Here is a 15,795-nt window from a genome sequence, read left to right as displayed (position 1 = left end):
CCGCTGACATCCCCCCTCTCCACCTCCCACCGGAATAATTACTGTCACAAGCGCATCGGTCATTGCATTAGTGATGTGCATTCCAGTTCTTTTAAGTGAACTGAATCTTTAGAATCAGTCAAAAGATTTGTTCAAACGAATCGTTCAACGAATCGTCCCCCCCACACACACACACTGATCTTTTTTTTTTTTTTTCTATAAATCAAATAATCAAAAATCATTGTCAAAGCTTCACGGAAAGTGTAAAGTGCCACACCCACCCTCACCCCCACTTTCCGATTGGCTGTTTGATCAGAGACGTCACCCGGACACTCCATTAGGTACACCGCCATTTTCAAGTGTACCTAATCACAGGCCACTTCATTAGGGAAAAATCATAGTCAAAGCTTCACGGAAAGTGAAAAGTGCCACACCCGCCCTCACCCCCACTTTCTGATTGGCTGTTTGATCCGTGACGTCACTTGGACGCTCCATTAGGTACGCCACAATTTTCAGGTGTACCTGATAACAGGCCACTTCATTAGGGAAAAATCATGGCCAAAGCTGAACTGAAAGTGAAAAGTGCCACACCTGCCTTCACCCCCATTTTCTGATTGGCTGGTTGATCTGTGACGTCACTCAGACACTCCATTAGGTACACCGCCATTTTCAGGTGTACCTAATAACAGACTACTTCATTAGGGAGATATCATGGTCAAAGGTCACATGTGTCAAACTCCAGTCCTCGGGGCCGCATTCCAACATGTTTTCCAAGATTCCCTCGTTAAGTGCACCTGTGTCAAAAGTTAGGCTCCTGCAGAACGTGAAAATGAACTGATCTTTTCACTCAGGTGTGTGTAACGAGGGTAACTTGGAAAACATATTGGAACGCGGCCCCCCGAGGACTGGAGTTCGACAACCCTGGTTTAACTGAAAGTGAAAAGTGCCACACCCGCCCTCACCCCTACTTTCTGATTAGCTGTTTGATCTGTGATGTCATTCGGACACTCCATTAGGTACACAGCCATTTTCAGGTGTACCTAATCATAGGCCACTTCATTAGGAAAAAATCATGGTCAAAGCTTAACTGAAAGTGAAAAGTGCCACACCCGCCCTCACCCCCACTTTCTGATTGGCTGTTTGATCTGTGACGTCATTCGGACACTCTATTAGGTACACCGCCATTTTCAGGTGTTCCTCATAGCAGGCCACTTCATTAGGGAAAAATCATGGCCAAAGCTTAACTGAAAGTGAAAAGTGCCACACCCGCCCTCACCCCCACTTTCTGATTGGCTGTTTGATCTGTGACGTCATTTGGACACTCTATTAGGTACACCACCATTTTCAGGTTCGTTCACGAAGATCACGAGTGAGTGACAGACAGCGTTGCTGCTATGCCAGCCCACACACGTTATGCCGACATTGATGTTTAAATTTTGTATTTGTTGGATTGTAGTTCATGGTGTTATAATACCGAATGTGTTTGTGTTTGAATAAAAGGTTGAAAAAAAAATCCATTATGCCGACATTTGTTATTTTGGGGGACACCAACTCATATAACAACGTAAAACACATACACATTGTCATATACAGCAGTTAACCAAATGTCTGATTTTATTGTTTGAAATTGGCAAATATAAAAACAAGGAATAAAACACCAGACAAGTTTTAACATAAATGTTTATTAAAATAATAATAATAATAATAATAATAATAATAAAAGTAAATTTCAAACCAGCAATCTAAAGTGAAATTGCAGTAGATATATTGGATAACAATATTCAGGCGTATATATGCATACACGTTATTTAAAACCTACCGCAAGTGTTATAAAAAAAAAAGATTACCCAAAGAGAAGCATAATCTCCCCGTTTTTGCATAACGGCGCATCCCTTCATGCAATAAAGTTAGCCGTTAGCTTGGAGAAAACGTGCATAAAAGAAGTGGTGTTTCAGTGAGTGGTTCTTTCTTTCCTTGGCAAATCGTAAATCTACATTCTAGCTTCCATACTTCACGCCAGGAGGGAGACACAACACTGATCCGTTGATGCACGGGAAGGAAGGCACTTCAGCCACCCATTGCCTCGTTCGCGAACGGGAAAGTCAGGATTCATTCCCTCACTTATCCGTTCTCGCGATGAACTGGAAATGCAAATCACTGACTCGTTCACTCACAAATCCGTTCAGTTGCGGAACGGGAAATGCAATTCACGACTCGTTCATGAACGGGAAGTTACTTCATTTTCTTCTTCGTTTATTTTTACGACGAGGTGGCACCAGCTTCAATGCGCATTACCGACACCTACTGGTTGAAGTCATATGAACTGAAAAAATAACGAATCACTTTAGGAAGTTATTCGTTCACTCTCGTTCACTGAAATGATTTGTTTTATTTGAACGAATCGGTCACTCACGAGCCAACACTACATTGCACCGTCAGCACGCACTCGTATTAAGCAACTCCATTGGGGAGAAACGTAATCTACGTGACACCCGATCTCGGTTGCAGCATGTTTTGGGAAAACAGATACAAACACATACGTAGAAACTTGTTAGCATTGTCGCATCACACCTGATTCCTGTGAAACAAAGTCAACAAGTCGGAAAAGTTCCAAATCGCAAGGGACGCTGGGGGGAATTCCAAGTCTCCTTGCACCTGCTCCAAGGCAGAAAAGTCACTGCTAAGTAAAGAAAAACACGCCGGCTGTGTTTAGAGCGAGACAGCCGTTTAAAACATGCATGAAGCGCCAGGCGCCAGATGGGGACCAATCACACACTGATGCATAAAAAAAAAAAAAATCTCGTCACGATGTTTACAATTGAAGTTTGCAAAAATCTCTTTAGGCTAGGACAGCATCAGAGGCCTATTTGAAAACACGAATTGTATAGGGAAAAATATAGTTTTAATTTTGTAATAAAGTCTAATATTTCATATTTTGTGGCAAAACAAGACAGAAGTCAGCATTAATCCAGCAGTATTTTTTTTTATAAATTTCGTGCAATACAGTGTTTGAGTTTATCACACATTTAGATAAACCATAATCAGTTGTCTCTATATATCTACATTTGATTCATATTGCCCACATAAATGCTCTCTGTGCGCACGTTTGTCACTTTTTTCCCGAGAATGTCACCGAAGAAATTCAGAAAGTCTGGAAGCGTCTCCTTTGTTTTTCCGATTTTTTTTTTTTTTTTTTAGTTCAGTAGTTGTTGCATCATGTCACAAGAGTCCGATTTTCAAGAAGAGAAAAAAAGAAGACGAGTGTGTCAGGCCGCTTACATTCTCATCACCTTCCTTCGAGAAGAGGAGCAAGGAAGCACAGTGAAAAGAATCTTTGGGGAGGTTCCCATCAATGCTCAGGAAAGGGGGCGGGTCAAAAGGTTCATGAGGGCGGGGCTAATGAGGTAAACCACCAAGAGTCAGAGTAACAAAAGCTCTTTTTTTTTTTTTTTTAGAGGATTTACAAATATATGTATGCATAAATTACAATGTACATTTTCTCCAAACCCACATTTACATGATGCTTGTTTTTTTTTTTTTGTTATTGAAAATGAAATGTGTCACTTTCTGACTCATAGAAAAGAGATTATTAAATTTTTTTCCTTCCCTTTTTCCACTTGCTTCTGTACATATTTTTTGTTTCCTCCCGTTTGAACGTGAGGTTGTCGTTAATGCCCAAAGAACAAACATCTTCAACACGACTAGCGCTACAAGTACTGCTAACACGGATTCCGATGGAAAGAAGACGTACGAAGGCCAAAACCGAGTCGTTATTGTTGCATCTCTTTTGTATCGCTATTATTGGAAGACAATTTACAGTATTCACATTTGGAAAATAAAAATGAAATAAAAGTCGTAACTAGTGGCCGGTAAGTCAAAAGAAGTCATTCTCTCCACCAAAGATTTCATGCACACACACGCTTGACATGGAGGCACGCTGCACGCCCCTTCCATCTTGGAAGAAAAAAAAACTAATCACAGTTAAAGTCAGCAACATGGAAACGTTGACTTTGGACAACGCAGCGAGCTTAGAACCACTAGGGATGGCAATTCCAAAAACATTTCCTTCATCGATGACAGCAATGATCTGACAGATGTTTGTTTTGCTTTTTTCGGGATACATTTTTTTGTCAAAAATAAATCAATAAAATAAAATTTGTTCCGCAAAGTTGAATTTTGTAACACTTTTAGCACACTGTTCCAGAAAGGCCAAACGAGTTGCGTGTCGTAGCCTACGCAAAGCATAAATTCATATTGGGAGGCCAAAAGTATAACTAGTAAAGAAAACAAAAAAAACGACACAATCCCGAATCAACACAAATGGATTGTTCTGCCCATCCCCAGTAGCAACGCAAAGAATAATCACAACAACAATCGACGCCAACGCAGGTCTGCTAAATTAGCGCTAATATTGCACATTGCATTTTTGTAGTAGCCCGAGGTTAGTTTGCATGTTGATCGTTAACAAAATAAATCATTTCTAGAATGTGTAGATATCAAAATAGTTTTGTTGTGAGAGTTCATTGTTGTTGTTATCGCTCGCTTATGATCATACTCATCTTTTGACGTATCGGCTGTGCTGGACGACCGCTACTTCCTGTTCCTGCCCCCAACCCTAACCTTAATGCTAATCCCTTTTTTACACAGGTGTGGTCTTCCGATTGAGGGTGTTGGAGTTGCTCTCTCTGTCTCCCTTCAGCCTGTCCAGAGTACCCATTCCTCGCTCCCTGTCCACCGTGGACGAAGTGAAGGGGGGCGGTCCGGAGCCCACCGAGTTGGGCATTGGCACGTTGGAGTTGGAGGAGTTGGAAGGGTTGTGGGACTTGAGCGAGGGCAGCGTGCCACTCATCATGCCGCCCCCGCCGCCGTCCTTGGGGAAGCAGTTGTGAAGCTGGTAGAGTGTGGCGCGGTCCACTGTGCCATACATGGGCGCCAAGCCACCCAGTTTGGGGTCGCGGGACAGCGTGTAGAGTGAGATGTCGCCTCCGGCCAGCGCCGTGTGGGAGCGCGAGTGCGGGTTGGGCAGCGTGGACACAGAGATGGGGCCCTGGGAGAGCAGCGCCGACGGGGGTAGGCCAAAGTTCTTTCCCACACCGCCGCCCACCGGCGAAGGGTCTCGGGAGCGCGAGGGGTCGGTGGAGCGCGACGAGGAGCGGGAGCGACGGCGGAAGCGGTAGCTGGGGAGGCGCAGCATGGCGTGCGTGGTGCTCTTGAAGATGTCGGTGCGCGAGCGGCAGCGCAGCTCCTTGTTCTTCTCGATGTAAATGTTGACCGCCAGCACGCCCACCATTTCGGCCATGATGAAGGACAGCCCGCCAAAGTAGAAGGACCAACCGTACGAGTACTGCCACTTCTTGTCCTCATCCTTCTTGGGGGAGATGTCGCCCAGCGCCGCCGAGATGTACACAATCACGCCGATGATGTTGCTCAGACCTGAAAAGCGCAACCGAACAGTCATGTGTCGGTTAGTGTGCAATTGAGAATTAAAAACCAAAATCTTAAAGGTAGTGATGGATAAATGAAGCTTCAAATTTGCTTCATTTGTATTTTTTGACTTCTCTAGATGGCACTGTTGGTTTAACTAAAGGGATGGCAAGTCAGAGTGCTTTCAGCCCAACATTGAACCGAGTGCCATCTCGAGCCGTCACAAAATATACAACTGGTTCAGGAAGTAAATTTTGAAGCTTCATTTTCCCCATCACTACCAAGCGGAGGTGCCAATGTGGTAAACATCGCTAAACACTCTCAAAAGAAGCTTCTAGTGTGTCTATATACTTATAGTCATCATGTTACCTGCAGCCACAAAGAGAATCCCCGCTCCCAGGATAATGTTGCGTTTGCTACGATAGAAACGGCTAGCAGCAATGCACACGCCTCCCAATAGCAGCAAGATGGCGCTGAGGATGGGGAAGATGTTGGAAGCCCTCACCACGCCTGCAAAGCCGCACAAAAACTGCTTAGCAACACAAAAGAAACAAAGACAACAACCACATAGCTATGCTTAGCTTTTCAATCTGCTAGCTTAACGCTAATGCTAAAGCAATATGAACTGATGGATGGATGGACTACAATGGCTTCCTCACATTGAACCCAAGAACATGCACCTTGCTCTCCTTTTCCTCATCCATTTTGTTTTCTCAGTATTATCACTTGTACCAACAAAAGAATTAATCATGAGAGTTGAGTTTAGCTGTACGCTAAGTGCGCGTGCACACCGAGTACACACACACAAACACACACATCTAAGACAAGTAGGCCACAGGAGAGAAAATGCCAGCAAAATGCCAACAAGATGCCTGTGCAACATTGTAAACAAGCTTGTGCGTACACGTGCGGCGTATCGCAGAGCACAAACGCATCCCTGCGGGGCGTTTAGCCTCAACTAGGCCGCCGCAGCATCTCCCGTGACTTTTAGTCCACATTGTCACGTGTTGATTCCTTCAATGCGCCAAGAGAAAAATCCAGCCGTTTGACTTACGTAGGACGTACTCGGCCCCGTCATGGTCAAAGTCCGCGTCCTCTGGGAAGTGGTTGATCTGAGAACACACTCCTCGCTTCACTCCTGAGATGTGAAAAAGAAAGAAAGTGATGAGCACACACAAGCAAGAGAACAAGAAGTCATAAAGCCAACTGCGACAAAAGGCAGAACAGCGGGCGTCCTCCCGAGAGCCCAAAGGACTGACATCAGCGTCAGCGTCTCCTCAGCATACAGATGGAATGTTAGTAAGGCAGGCGTGGGCATGGCGTGGCGTGGGCGTGGCGTGTTAGTAAATACATACAAGCACGCACGCACGATGGTGACACGCTCGCTGATGGATTGTGACATAAGATGGAGTGGTGGGATGAAGACACACAGACGAAGGAGGGACAGATGGACAGACGCGGGACGAGTGGCCGTCTCCCTTTGTCTGTGGCTCGGCAATGTCGCTCTGTGAAGAAGCAGACGGAGGCGCACGTCAGTGGCGTCGCACGATTGACCAACCGCAGCTGGATTTACAACCGGCACACCAACTAATTTTTAACTCATCTAATGACGTCTATAGACATCAAAATCAATTTTAACTGGGTTGCCTTAAAGTGACTTTTTTGTTATACTGTATAAAAAATTGACTGCCATTTTGTTTCCATGCCTTCAGTAAAGATGCAGAGGACACGAGAAGCGAGCGACATTCGGATATTCCAGGGTGAGCGCAACTGTCACGTTTATGGTGTGCAATGGAGTCTTGCGGATCTTATCTCTAATTGGCTGCTTGGCTTGGAGAGAGGGGGGGAGTGGGGGGGATTAAGCCACTTCAGTTCATTTCGCTATAGAAAAGCTTTAATCTGTCTCACGACTAGATAACGGTAACGAGGTAAGCCGTGACATCATCGCAGCAAACGCAGAGGCACCTACCAAAAAAAAAAAAAACCCTGCAAGGAGCATTCTAGCACATCCAAACCGCCTGAATCAGAATTTGAGAGATTCCCGATTTCCTACCAGACTGAAAAAGTGTGCCACGGAGGACAAGTTTGAAAGTAACTTGTGTTTATGACTGTTGACGGCGTCCCTGCCTACGGTGTCGAGCTTTACCATCGCAGCCCACGACGAGTGCAGACAACCAGCTGGTCCCCTTGTCGGGACTGGAGGCGGAACACAAGCTTTTGTTTGGCCACTCCAGTTAAACGACGGCAGCCAGCGCCGACACCACGATGAATGGATTATTTGGAGGTGGGGCCGGGCTTGGTTCGCTATGGTGTAATTAGGGCTTCGATTGTTTGGAATCTTTTCTCGTCACGGCGGCGCGGTCGAGGAGCTTCAGGCGTGCTTGGCCAATTCTGATCATCATTAGCGCTATCACAACACTGTGTTGCGGCGCAAACAGACTTCTGACGCATCTTGGCCGTACCTTCCAGGCAGCATATCCTCCAGAGTCCCGAGTGGGTGAGCGCCCCCGGGTCCTTCTTGTCCTTGTTATGAGGGTCGTCCTGCGTGACGTTGGCTGTACTGTTGCAGATGAGGGCGCGGGAGTACAGCCAGTAGTCCGTCCCTATGGCCACCGTCATCAGGCCGAAGGCGGCGAACGCCCCCACGGTGGTGAGGAGGATCTGGATCCCCTTCTCACACACCATGCCTTGGAAAACACAAACAGAGCATTCTCGACATTAAGGACCCACTGTGGACGGAAGGGGACGGCACGAGAAGAGCAAAGGTGACGTGTGGTGATTGCCATGGATGCTGTGAATCAAAAAAATTGCCGTAATCCTACAACACGCTACATTTTCGGCGGTTGCCGTGGTCACCGGAACGGTCAAATCATCGCACGTGAGAATTTATATAACCTGAATGAGCCGCAGTTGATTGAAAAAACAGCAGTCTTGCAGGTGAGATGATAAGGGGGAAGGAACTGGGGGAGGGTGTGCAGAGGTGGCACAAAATGATGATGTGTCCTTGGGAGGAGAGCCGGGTGACTCTGCTGACTCGGCTTAACAAGGCAGAAGTGAAGCGAAACATTTGGGCCGGCTCACACCTACTACTCCATATTCATAACCCAGCTCCCCTTAGAACTTGGAAGGCATGACTGGAGAGGAATTCATAAGCACACACACACACACACACACAGCAGATCCAACGTCAAGTCCCGTTAGGACAATAAAAACGCGCTTTTGCCCATTTAAATAATTAAAATCCTCGCTCTTCCATCTTTCTCTGTGTAACGTACGCGCACTCGGGCACTCAACAATAAGGCACTCTAGGGTGGCTACTAAATCTCGGAATTCACTTTACGGTCTTCAAAACGTCAATCAAAACGATTTGTAAAGGCAGAATTCCCATCCGGCTCTTGTATGGGATGTTCGGAGATAGCAGGTGTACCTAATGTTCTGCTCTGCCCCAAACATTCCACACGCATCCCTAAAAAAAAAAAAAGTTCAAATCTAAGAAGAGCAAGAACTGGACTTACCTGACGGCGAGTTTCTATCCTTCGACTCAATTTTGAAATCTTTCCTTTCCTCGTCAGTGAAGAACGTGCTGCCCCTTCAATCCGGACAGCATCCATCGACTGTTCTCAGCCGCTCCCCGCTCGTTTTCTCTCTCTCTCTCTCTCTTTCTCTCTCTCTCTGTCTCGCTCCCTTTCTCTCTTTCACGTACACTCGCTCCTTGACGCTGTCTTTCTTGCGGGAGCCCCCAGTGCCAGCGGAGGCTGAGTCTTGGACGCCGGTCGCGCTCTCCTTCGCTCGCTCCTCCGCTAGCAGGAAGCCGCCACCAAAGGGCCCATCATCGCTGCTCAGCTGCTGCGAACAAAAAAAAAGAATGGACCGTTTCAATATGCAGATGAAATCAGTCAGGGCCTCGTTCCCGATGAAAACGCGCCCACGTCATTTCCTCGTCAATTATAATTGATCGTCGTGTCAAATTCATCGTAGCATTTGCTGCCTATTTGACACTTTGGCGTGAATAATTAATCAGAAATAAATGAATTGACCTTCTGCCATAAATCGTTTTGCTATTGCAGCTCATTCACTTTCTCATGAAGGGCTTGATTGATTAAGAATTAGAATAAGGGCGTTAAATTGTGTGCTAACTCACTCCAAGGGCTGTTGGCAAGGAGCTTTAAAAAAGGCCCGCAAAATAAGCATGAATATGAGAAGAGCGCTAAGTGTTGGAATCTTCCAAGCAAAGTGTGTCATTAAAAAAAATATATATATATTTTCCCTCTCCTATATTTAAAAGAAGATTTTGGTCACCATGAAAAAGGCAAACAAACATTTTGACACATGACACCTTCTTGTGACTGGCAGAGAAAAATGAGAATATTGTTCCAATATGATCAAGTGTCAAGGCCGTTTTTATTGAATAATTTTCCGCATCTTTTGTCTTGGTGCAAAAGCAAGCATGGCGTCTCACACGGACTGACACGATGCCGACATTGGAGGCTAAAAAGCGGAATGACTCGAGCGCGACTTGTGCTGCATCTCATCGTGTGAATAGAGGAGCAACGGGGAGGGGGGATAGTCCGACCTGACAATGTTACCATGGCAACATTGAATTCCAAAGTCTAGATCAGCATAAAGCAGGAGAAGGGGGGGGGGGGGGGGGTCAAACGAGTGAGAGCAAAATAGTGAAAAAAACGGGGATGGAGGGGTGACATTTAAAGTCATAATAGCGAGTGTGAGTTCATTCCCTATCAATATGTGTGTGCGTGTGTGTGTGTGACGACTGCGACACAGATGCTCCCGAGCAGCGCATGTGCACTGGATAAAACACGCGACTGGCACAGACGAGAAGCATCCTGCAGTGTGTTTTTTTTTTTTCTCTCTCTGTGAACCCCCAAAGAAAATGTAAGCATTGGACACAGAGATGCACAATGAGCAGATATGAAACCAAATTAATATTTGATGACGCAATATGGCACCGTGAGCAAAATAGGTTACATGTGAGCCCCCCACCGCTCCCCCCTCCTGCCCAGCATCGGAGATGCGACGAAAGACTGCCTGTTTCCTACTCGCTGTCGTTGGGAACTGTTGAATCTCATCCGCCAGACGTCCTCCTCGTACTCGTATCGCTCTCTCCTGCCTCCGTATTATGTAAACCGTCAAGCCACACTGCTGCAGTGTGTCTTAGTTATACATTGCAGCAAACGTTGTGTGTGTGTGTTATGTGTGTGTGCGTACGTAAGTCTGTGACATTCCAACCCTATCAGCATAAAGTCGCTCCCTTAGGAGACTACACATGTCGCTATCTCCCAAAAAGCCATGCGTGTGACCTTTCTAATGACCTTACGTATTCCCCTTAGCAAAAGTCCCCTGTGTGGAAGAGCCTAATTGCCATTTAATTATCAGCATTTCCCATTTCCTTCCAATAATTAACCGAGAGTGGCGCCCCGAGTGAGAGCAGGAGAGCGTGAAAGGACGAGAGGGCGAAATTAAAAAAAAAATTATAAGAAATGAAATTGTCTTAAAAAATATGATATAGGTGCACCACAAAAAAACCCAAAGAAAAAGTGAGTTAGCCTTCCTCCACACTGCAGTCCTTTTGGGCCAATCAGCTTTGAAGAAGCCATGTTTGTTATCTACACTGTCCTAAGTTTGTTTACGGCTTTGGGCAGAATATAAAGAAAGCTCTAGGCCAGACGGAGCCCAATTAGCTTCAGTTCTGAAAAAGGCCAAGAGCGCTACGCTCTTGAAAGGCCAACAGGGACATCATCAAGAAGTGCACAGCTCAGGAGAACCTTCAGCAGTAATCAGACCCACCTGTCCCACTCATCGGCAGAACGGCGTGCTTAGCTTCGACAATTCAAACGAACGCTACAATGCAACAATCCATCCCGCAGGCCGTTTGAATTCTGTAGCATCTGCAGCATTCGCCGTCCATTGCGTGCATCAACAAATCGAGCTGCTGCGTGTTGAGTTCAAGACAAAATCTGAGCAGGTTAGTATTCGTGCTGATTGGACAAACCCAACAAGTGTGACATAAATATGAAGAAAATGATCATGACATAAACGAATACTAAAAGTGTCAAGGGACTCAAACAGTTATTTTACTTTTTACATAGCGGAATCGACCTCAAATCAATCCATCAGTAAGGCCCTAGTATGCTGCAATTATGACAAGATGAAAAAAAAAAAACGACAATGGGAACTGTAAACTATAAAGTACAAACAAAATATCAGTTTGTAAAAAAAATACAATGACAAAAAGTACAGTTCATTTTGAGTTTCTCAAGGATTGGACCTCTTTCAATGAGGCGGCTGTCACTCAAACTGCACCAGGTGAGTCCGCAACCTCTCGTGACCAAAAACACGGAGCAAAAAGGCACAAGGAGTTCTTGGGCGAGCTGCTTTTTTAAAAATAGTGTCATGTGAATTTTTCATAGCTGAAGATAATGTTCCTAAAGAGGCGCTGCGGAAGCTCACTCGAGGGATGGGAGGATTACAGGTTCAAGTCCCGCAATGGATGCAAGTATGGAAATTGGCTCTGGCTGATGAGAGGCAAAATGCGTGTGTGTGTTGTCTGATAAAACGTTTTCATGACACGCGGGCGTGCAAATATCTACCGGTGGGGCCACACCAACTCAGGTAGATCAGCACCAGCGTGAGCAAACACACACACACACACGCATACACACACACACACAAAGCCGGAAAGCAGCAGCACTGTCAAATGTGATGACAATTCAATGGTAAAATAGGTCATCTTTAAAAGGCGCTAGGGTGTCTACCTCCGCCCGCATGTGGCCTCGTCCCCGCTTGTCTTGCCCGAGGAGGTGGTGACACTAACACCTTGGTCTAAGAGGCTCCCAAAATAGTTCCTTTTGGATGACCGGACACTCATATGCATAAATCTACACGTGGAAGCGCATTCATGCTAAAAAGCTCTCGAAGATGCGATCGCTGTTAGCCTTTCGTAGACGTGAATGTGCTTTGAGGGATGACAGAAGAGAATTTTCTTTAGAGTAAAAAAAGTTGTAAGTTCACAGTTAAAATCATTTTTTAGTCATTAATAAAGTTAGCGTTTGACATGAGACGGAGACATGCTATTTGAGCTAAAATGAAAACAAGCTTATCAGTCATGTTTTTTAATAAGGGTCACGTATCTAAATAAAGTAAATAAATAAATATAGTATGAAATGAAATGATTGTACAAATAATCAACTTCTAGCACTAGCAACTATGTTGACAAATCCAGTGCACATTCTAGATTCTGCTGAGATGAGCTACGTGGCTAATTTGTCATTTATAGCTTTGGCTGTTAGCATCTTTCGTTAAGTGCAGGACTTTCATTCCATCTGAAATGGCTCATTAAAATAAAAGTGGCAAAAAATAGAAGTCTGCTACTATATGGCAATAAAAATAACTCTTGGGGTTGCTATTTGTAAAATGTTTTTGGCACTCTGCAAGTAAACTTAAATGTACATCAAATCAGCATCACTGCATTTCTTATGCAAATGAGCCACTGCCGACACGACCATATGACGTGTGCGTCCATGTTTACGTTCCATGCAAGCCGCACGACTTCAAAGCTTCGCCTAGTCTCATTTTCTTTCTCTACGTCAGTCCATAAGAATCATTCTCATTTGGTTTCAAGATCAGGTTTCACTTGTAACATAGGACAGTGTGCATTTCCCTTGCCACCATTTGTGGAAAAATACGCTAAAATTGGCGCATCGTGCATCCACGAGGTGGGGTCACACGATTTGAGTCACAGCAGGTGCTGATGGACGCCATCATGGTTTAATTTATCCTGCTCCACCACATTAATGAGAGTATACAGACAACATATAGCCGCAGCTTCTTTTTTTTCCTCTCTCCCTGAATGCTGCAGTGCACACCTTCCTCTCTGCACGTGCTTTCATGAAAACTACATGATGAATCGGTGCAAACGGCGGAGACTTTTTTTTTTTTCTTATTGGACAAACATGCCTCAGATGAACATCATGTGGGTCATCGTCAACATGACGCCCTGCGGGGGAGGGGTTGGCGTGTGTGTGAGTGTTGGGGGGGGTCTATGTGCCCATATAGCCGCGTGCCAAGCTAGTGTATAGTGATGCAGACTGCGGTGCATTCATTAACAGATCAGCCCCACACACACATGCATCATCGCCCAGCCTGCACTGGCTACTCGTGGGGGGGGGGGGGGGAGTGAGGCGGGGGGCAAAATGGACGCCTGGCAGCACACACAAATCACATTGAGACCTCTACAAATTGTCGATTGTGGCACAGATGCGAAATATTAAAGACATTAGTTCACATGGATGTAAAGAGGGAGGGAGGAAGGTAGACGACGGGGAAAGGAGGGAGGGACGGGGGGGGGCGCGATAGGGCTACCAATGAGCTATTATAAGGACGTCATTTGCATAATAGACGCTGCTAATTATAGTCCCAGCGCTATAGTAAATAGTCCCCAAATGATGTCATCGGGCATGTTTTCCCCACTCTGGCCACGACGGGCTAAGTTGGAGCGAGCGCGTCAACGTGCGAGTGGACGAGCTGCAGAGCAATCGGCAATCGACAGCAAATCACACGCAAACACGCAGAAATGGAAAATCACCCCAACACACGTTGCCATCGCAATGGCTGAAAAGCTTGCAGGAGGGATGGAGGCTTACCTGCAGGATGCTGCGGGATGTCAGCGCTCCTCTCCGCGCGTACGTCGCACACCACAAGAGGATGGGAGGAGATGATGATGATGATGATGATGATGGTGATGATGATGGCGGTGGTGGTGGCGGTACATGGGGAGGGGTCATAGAGGGGGGCGTGGATACCGATCAGATGCAACTGGGTCATAAAACAAGAGGTGGAAGGTCAGATCATTAGGAAGTCCATTCAAATATCATTTGAGAGCAAGCAGATAGATGAGGGGAGGGAAAAAGGTGTGTGTGTGTGTGTGTGTGGGGGGGGGGGGGGGCAAGTTACACGTCACTGATTTTTCTTGCTGCATGTCATAGTAACGAACTCCAATATTTTGTTCCAGAATCCAAATTGCTGCCAGTCATTTTCAATGCATCAGTGGTTCAGTGAACTTTCTCCAACCAAGAAAAAGAAAAAAAAAAATTAAATTATCCTATCAACAGAAGAAAATATATTTTTTAAACAGAACCAAAACTTCCAAAACAAAAAAAAATATCTTTGATAAACAAAACAAAAAAAGAGAAAAAAAATCCTCCTTCAAAATGAATCTACTACGTACTCTTAATAGCAATACAAATTAAATTAAAACACATCGTTGTCCAGTTGCTGACTTGCATGAGCAGCTGTCTCCCCTTCCGCGGGTGCGTGACAGTCAATAGCGACATATCAGAACAGGCCAACTTTATCGGTCATGGCTATCGCAAGCATTCACTTAATGACTTCAGTGCTGTTGGTGGTGGAAGCTGAATTATGTCACCCCTATGAGCTTAAAAAAAAAAAAGATAATGCAGCCACTTGCTGAGCTGCTGCAGGACACACACACACGAACACGCACATGGACGCACAAAACAGTTAGGTTGCACAAAACCCAGCAGACAATGACCTTCAATAGCTTTAAAATGCACACACACACATACACACACACACACACGCATCACACACACGCATCACACACACACACTGGAAGCCACAGTGAGCTAATTCGGAGTGACAGCTCTTTCATGCAGTAATGGCGATGGTGAAAAGAGAGCTCCACTCAACTCCACACTGCACAAACACACACACACACGCGTACACACACACGTACACAAAAAATAAAAATAAAAAAGGAGCCAAGTCACAATCACATGCAAAAGAAAAGGGTACACAAATACATAAAAAAGGAGTCACAAGTCACAAAAAAGCTTATTTGTTTGTCTTTCACACAAAACATGCAACAGTGGTGGGGAAAGTTTCAAATTGAAACAGAATTGAAATGTTTGAAAACAAAGCAGTTAAAGTTAAATACAACTGAACTGTCCTAAAATGGATTGAAGTCAACATCAAATTTTTTCTTCCGTACAATATTTGATATATTTTCCAATGGAATTATGTAAATGCTGAAAATGTTTTCTGCGATACTCTACAAAGATTTTTTTCAAAAGGCTGACATAGCAAACTTAAGTCCAGTTTTTGAGTGACGGCCACACATGCCAACACGTGCTGACAAAAAGAAGGCACACAGGCAACATCTGATCAATTTCGGCCCGAGGCTGCGTTCTTGTCATGGCAGCAGTGCCAAGTGCACACATTGTCACATTGTCTGACTGTCTGATACAACAGCAGCAAAAATGCCTCGCAGTGAAATCAATATCGAAAGTCTACCCACCCGTTTTTTATGACCTGAAAAGTGAAAAAAATTCTCCAAACTTCTTTTTGAGAGTAAAA

At 45.2% G+C, this 15,795-nt stretch overlaps 1 protein-coding gene across 2 annotated transcripts; it reads right to left on the bottom strand.

Moving 5' to 3' along the window:
- Window positions 1–2,942: 2,942 nt before the first annotated feature.
- On the bottom strand, window positions 2,943–14,241 carry cacng8b (calcium channel, voltage-dependent, gamma subunit 8b). 2 transcript variants are annotated; one of them, XM_088387684.1, is made up of 6 exons: window positions 14,064–14,241; window positions 8,919–9,249; window positions 7,866–8,090; window positions 6,458–6,541; window positions 5,773–5,913; window positions 2,943–5,412 (listed from the first exon to the last, which is right to left on the bottom strand). In XM_088387684.1, the coding sequence occupies exons 3-6, from the start codon at window positions 8,086–8,088 to the stop codon at window positions 4,619–4,621; spliced, it is 1,242 nt and encodes a 413-aa protein (XP_088243810.1). In that variant the 5' UTR covers window positions 8,089–8,090; window positions 8,919–9,249; window positions 14,064–14,241; the 3' UTR covers window positions 2,943–4,618. The 2 variants fall into 2 exon arrangements, with proteins under 2 accessions (XP_088243810.1, XP_088243811.1); XM_088387685.1 differs by having other exon boundaries at window positions 8,919–9,246.
- Window positions 14,242–15,795: the final 1,554 nt, after the last annotated feature.

This window comes from Syngnathus floridae, chromosome 10, assembly GCF_059516105.1.
Source record: "Syngnathus floridae isolate MCC-2025c chromosome 10, RoL_Sflo_1.0, whole genome shotgun sequence".
Lineage (NCBI taxonomy): Eukaryota > Metazoa > Chordata > Actinopteri > Syngnathiformes > Syngnathidae > Syngnathus > Syngnathus floridae.
The sequence above is the reverse complement of the archived record's forward strand: the minus strand, read 5'-3'. Positions and strand labels throughout refer to the sequence as shown.

Bases quoted from the DNA above. Each gene is read 5' to 3' on its own strand.
- cacng8b (XM_088387684.1), bottom strand. From the start codon at position 8,088: ATGGTGTGTGAGAAGGGGATCCAGATCCTCCTCACCACCGTGGGGGCG. The intron at 6,542-7,865 runs GTACGGCCAAGA...TTCACATCTCAG, and splicing joins GAGGATATGCTGCCTGGAAG to GAGTGAAGCGAGGAGTGTGT. The intron at 5,413-5,772 runs GTAACATGATGA...TGCGCTTTTCAG, and splicing joins GATTCTCTTTGTGGCTGCAG to GTCTGAGCAACATCATCGGC.